General features: G+C 55.9%; 1 protein-coding gene across 1 annotated transcript in view; it reads right to left on the minus strand.

Moving 5' to 3' along the window:
* Positions 1-3,010: 3,010 nt before the first annotated feature.
* Positions 3,011-5,131, minus strand: part of U2AF2 (U2 small nuclear RNA auxiliary factor 2) — a 14,615-nt gene continuing 12,494 nt past the window's right edge. Inside the window, exons 8-12 of the mRNA XM_011932578.1 lie at positions 4,280-4,359; positions 4,074-4,196; positions 3,700-3,786; positions 3,175-3,431; positions 3,011-3,059 (exon numbers count right to left, since the gene is read on the minus strand). Coding sequence (XP_011787968.1) covers positions 3,011-3,059; positions 3,175-3,431; positions 3,700-3,786; positions 4,074-4,196; positions 4,280-4,359 — 596 coding nt within the window. The remainder of the gene's footprint in view (positions 3,060-3,174; positions 3,432-3,699; positions 3,787-4,073; positions 4,197-4,279; positions 4,360-5,131) is intronic.

Below are 5,131 nucleotides of genomic sequence, written 5' to 3' on the forward strand. Positions count from 1 at the left end.
AGGTCAGGAGATCGAGACCATCCTGGCTAACACGGTGAAACCCCGTCTCTACTGAAAACAGAGAAAAAAAAAACTAGCCGGGCGTGGTGGCGGCGCCCGTAGTCCCAGCTACTCCAGAGGCTGAGGCAGGAGAATGGCGTGAACCCAGGAGGCAGAGCTTGCAGTGAGTCAGAGATCGCGCCACTGCACTCCAGCCTGGGCTACAGAGCAAGGCTCCGTCTCAGAAAATAAAAATAAAAAAAATTCTTGAGACAGAAAAATTTGAACATGGAATAGGCACTAAAGAATTTTGCTAATCTAATCATGCTATTGTGGTTTTGTTAAAAGAACAATTTTTTAAGGTTATCTGCTTAGAGCAACGGTTGTCAAATGGAGGAGGGCTTGTCCCCAGGGAACACGGAGCAATGTTTGGAGATGCTTTTGGGTGTCTCAAAGTGAGGAGCAGTGCTCCTGCATCTGGTGGGTGGAGGGTGGGCATACATCTCAGTATCCTACAACCACAGCACAGGCCCCCACAGAGAAGTGATCTGACCCAAATGTTAGTTCAGAAATTACAGAGATATACTTAAGGATCTCAGATGAAATATATCTGATATGCTTTAAAATAATCCAGCAAAGAAAAAAGAGGAGGGGGGAGAAATAAGCTGAATATGAAAATTAAGAATGACAAAATATTGGTAACTTGAAGCCAGATGAAGGAACGCCAAAATATTAGCACATATGCTATGATAAGCACTCATCACTATTATAGTCTCTACTTTCAGATACATTTGAAAAGACATGTAACAAAAAATTTAAGAATAAAACAGGAATACAATGCAGTAATTTTTTCTTTTTTTTCTGAGACCGAGTCTTGCTCCGTCACCCAGGCTGGGAGTGCAGTGGCACAATCTTGGCTCACTGCAACCTCCGCCTCCTGGGTTCAAGTAGTTCTCCTGCCTCAGCCTCCTGAGTAGCTGGGATTACAGGCATGCGCCACCACACCCGGCTAATTTTTGTATTTTTTTAGTAGAGACGGGGTTTCACCACATTGGCCAGGCTGGTCTCCAACTCCTGACCTCATGATCCGCCTGTCTCGGCCTCCCAAAGTGCTGGGATTACAGGCGTGAGCCACCTTGCCCAGCCAATGCAGTAATTTTAATATGTGAAACAGGTCAGCTGATCCCAAAGGCCAGGGTCTCTCCATTCCTTCTCTTCTTCCCACAAATGTTTCCTCAGCCCCTGCTTGAGCCAAGCTCCAGCCCAACACCAGAGAGCAGCCTTGACATACCAGCTCAAGGGGCGGGGACTCTGGAGGGCACGGGCAGGAGCTGCAGTGAGAGGAGATGCTGCTGGCCTTCCCCTTGCCCGTTCTCTAAGATGCTCCTTCCACCTCTCCAGCTGCCTCCCCAACCCTGCTCTCCCACTCCGCTATCCCAAGGTCCCAAGCGGGACCCTGACACCTGAATTCCATCAGCCCTCATGCTGGGAACACAGACCTGTCCAGCTAATTTATCCTCGACATCTCTACTGGGTGTCTCAGAAATCCAAAGCCAGCTAGCTGCCCCCTCCCCCCGGCTCACTCCCCACAACTTGCTCGTCACCCCTGCGTCTCACCTACCGTCCCCACCATCAGAGCTGCTAATGAGCAGCCCATAGGCCTCCCCTCTACACAAACACACCAATCACCAAAGTCTGGACACTTCCCAGGCACAAGTCTCCCTCAAATCCATCAACTCTCCATCCCCTGCTACTACTTTAAATCAGATTACCATCTTTCACCCAGTTTATCATGGGACACCTCCCCACCGTTCATTTTCCCAACTGCAGCCACAATCACCTCAAAAATGCCACCACCACAGCCCTGTTTTCTCTTTGAAAAGCCCACCACTCCAGGGGAAAGCCAAGCTGCTTCCACGATGTAAGAAGGCCCCCCTGCCCAATCTGGCCCTGCAGAGCCAGCCTTGGTCCTGACAAACCTGGCTGTGGCATCACTTTGGCAGCACCAACCGTGCCAGCCCCAGCAAGGCCTCCTGTCCACAGCACCCTCTCTGCCCTGCTGCTCATCCACATTCTGCCCTGCAGGGAAGCACCTGCTGTGCCTCCGCACCCACCCCTAACCTCACCATGTGGGGCCATTTCCATCTGCCAGGCGTGACCACATTGGAGGCCTCTCAATATTGCTTTCCTCCCATCTGGCTCAAAATAACCGGTCATTCTAAGACCCATGCAGCCCTCCAAGGCCTGCCACTCAGCCCCGGCCCCACCACCTCGCTCACTCACCTGCTCACTGCCACCTCTTAACCTTGACCACCCTGAATGAACAGCACACCCAGGAATGCTGCCCCTGCCCCAACACAGCATGCATGTCCTCTAACAGCTGCATCCCCAGGACCTCTGCTGCACAGGACAGGAGGGACCTCTATTTACTACTGAACCCTCAGCATCATCGTACCAGGCTCTGATGTGGACACTGAGGGTTCAGTAGTGAACAGAGGTCCCTCCAAGCCTGGTACAGTGGGAATTCCACACATACGCCGAGCAAGGGGATCAAAGAGCAGGTCACACGCCCTCACCACCACCGTCTCACAAGGCAGACAAGGTGAGTTGGTTACACCTGTCACAGTGCTGGAGGCGACAGGACTTACTGGGCTCTGAAATCAGACTCTGAGAACCTGAAACCTGCCAGTGTGAGCCACCCCAGCTGTGCTTGTCTCCTCCCACAATGAAGCTCAGGAGCTACTGAGAGGGCTCAGGGTGAGTGCAAACACAGCTTCAGCGGGGTGCCTGACATAGCAGACACCAGCAGGTGGTCTTGGGACTGTTCCCAGCACTCTTCCCCACTCCACAGACCAGACAAAACCATTTGCACAAGCAAGGCCATCTAAGAAGGGGGAGCAGGGCCAAGTTCTAAAGCAATACAGGGCTGCATTCCCCAACTACTGTCTCGCCTGCAGGCCTTAGGCCCCCACAGGGCCACACACCCCTCGGCGTCACCAACATCTCCTATGGCCAGGCCTGAGGGCCGCACTCAGTGACGGCACACACCTATGTGCATGCTCAGCGAAGGCAGAGGGAGACTGAGGAGAGGAGAGGGACAGGGAAGAGAGGGAGAAAGGAGGGAAGAGAGGGCGAAGGGAGGAAAGAGAGGGCGAGAAGAGGAGGGGGAGAGGGTGAGAAAGCTGAGCCCGGGGCCTCCTGACCTTTCCGCAGCCGGGCACCTCAACGCCATCCACAGGCCGGGGTATCTCGATGGACTTGACAAGCCCGTACTTGCTGCACTCGTCCCGCACGTCCTCCACGATCTCCTCGTACTCCTCGTCGTCCAGCAGCTCCTCCGGCAGCACCATGTTCATGAGGCACAGGACCTCAGTCGGGTGGCCGCCCATCTGCACCTGGGAGCTCATCAGGCCCGGCACTTGCAGGGTCACCGGCGTCTGATTGATAGTGCTCTGTGGGGCCAGGGGAGGCAGGGACGTCACAGGGGGCCCAGACCCAGTCTCCCTCTGCTCAAGCCTATGCCCCTCAGATGCCCACCCAGGGAAAAGGCCATCTCTTACACTTACAAACACCTAAAGCCCCTCTCCCCACCACTGCACTGAACGCCCCCCAACTGCCTTCCCATGGAAGCTGGGAGAAAGATCCACACTTGTCCCTAGCCAGCCCTCCCACCCCCGGGGTCCCTCGAGCCAATGGAAGATGACGTGCCGGGGGGCTCACCAGCGTGGCATTCTTGGCTCCCACACTTGCCCTCTGGACCAGCAGCTTCTTATCCCCCAGCTGCATGCCGTTCAGCCCCGCAATGGCCTGTGTTTGGAGGATGAGGGGTAGGGGGTGCGGGAGAGGTGGGGTCAGGGACCGGGAGCCCAACACCTACCCCCAAGCCGGGGCATTGGTGGGGGAAGAGGGGAAGGCAAAGGGGATTAAGAGCCTGGAAAAAGCCAACAGCATGGGACAAGGACAAGCCCACACGCAGGGCACCGCCTCAGGCTGGCCGCCTCCCGCCCCGTCCCGAGGAGGGGAGACCACGGCTTGGCAACAGACGCAGGGCAGGGAAGGACAGACGCGGCAGCGGCCAGGGACCAGGGACTCACCTGATCCGTGACGTTGATGTCCACGTACTCACAGAAGGCGTAGCCCTTGGAGAGCCCCGTGGCACTGTCCTTGACCAGGTTGAAGGCCTTGAGGGGCCCAAAGGATGTCAGCAGCTCTTTGACCTGCAGCGGCCGAGAGTCTATCAGGGCTGGGATGAGGTGGGGCGGGGTGGGGGCACGGGACTGGAGGGAGGCACGGAGGTTACCTGGTCATCGTTCAGGTAGTTGGGTAAGCCCCCGATGAACAGCTTGTGGGCAGAGTCAGGGACCACAGTGGACACAACCCCTATGGGCAGAGGAGAGAAGGACTTCGATTCCAGTACCAGGTTATCTCCCCAAAACCGGGACAGTCTACGGCAAGCTCCTCAACCGCCAAAAAGAACACTTCCTACCTGATCTGACAAGGGAGGGGGCACCACATGCCCATCCCACCCCAGCCTGATTTGACGAGGGAGGGTCCTGGGCAGTGGCACAGAGGCTCCCTGGGGAGAACGCACCTTGTCTCCCAAATCTGCCCAGCCTCAAGGGAACCTCAAACTAGAACATTCTCCAGAATGCTCCGAGGGTACAAAGTTCACACCCACATCTGCCACCTGCTGCTGTGGAATGCTGGCAGGTTACCTGGGCTCGGGACCTACTGGTGAGTCCTAACACCCTCCACCCCTTCTCTGACAGCCACCCAGGCAAGGCTCCCATTAAAGCTTATCCCTGGCCGGGCACGGGGGGCTCACGCCTATAATCTCAGCGTTCTGGGAGGCCAAGGCGGGTGGATCACGAGGTCAAGAAATAAGACCATCCTGGCCAACATGGTGAAACCCCATCTCTACTAGAAATACAAAAATTACCTGGGCGTGGTGGTGGGCGCCTGTAATCCCAGCTACTCGGGAGGCTGAGGCAGGAGAATCGCTTGAACCCGGGAGGTGGAGCTTGCAGTGAGCCAAGATCTTGCGACTGCACTCCAGCCTGGGCAACAGAGTGAGACTCCGTATCAAAAAAAAAAAAAATTCTTGGCCGGGCGCGCTGGCTCACATCTGTAATCCCAGCACTTTGAGAGGCCA

The sequence above is a fragment of the Colobus angolensis genome, unplaced genomic scaffold (assembly GCF_000951035.1).
Source record: "Colobus angolensis palliatus isolate OR3802 unplaced genomic scaffold, Cang.pa_1.0 Scaffold96, whole genome shotgun sequence".
NCBI lineage: Eukaryota > Metazoa > Chordata > Mammalia > Primates > Cercopithecidae > Colobus > Colobus angolensis.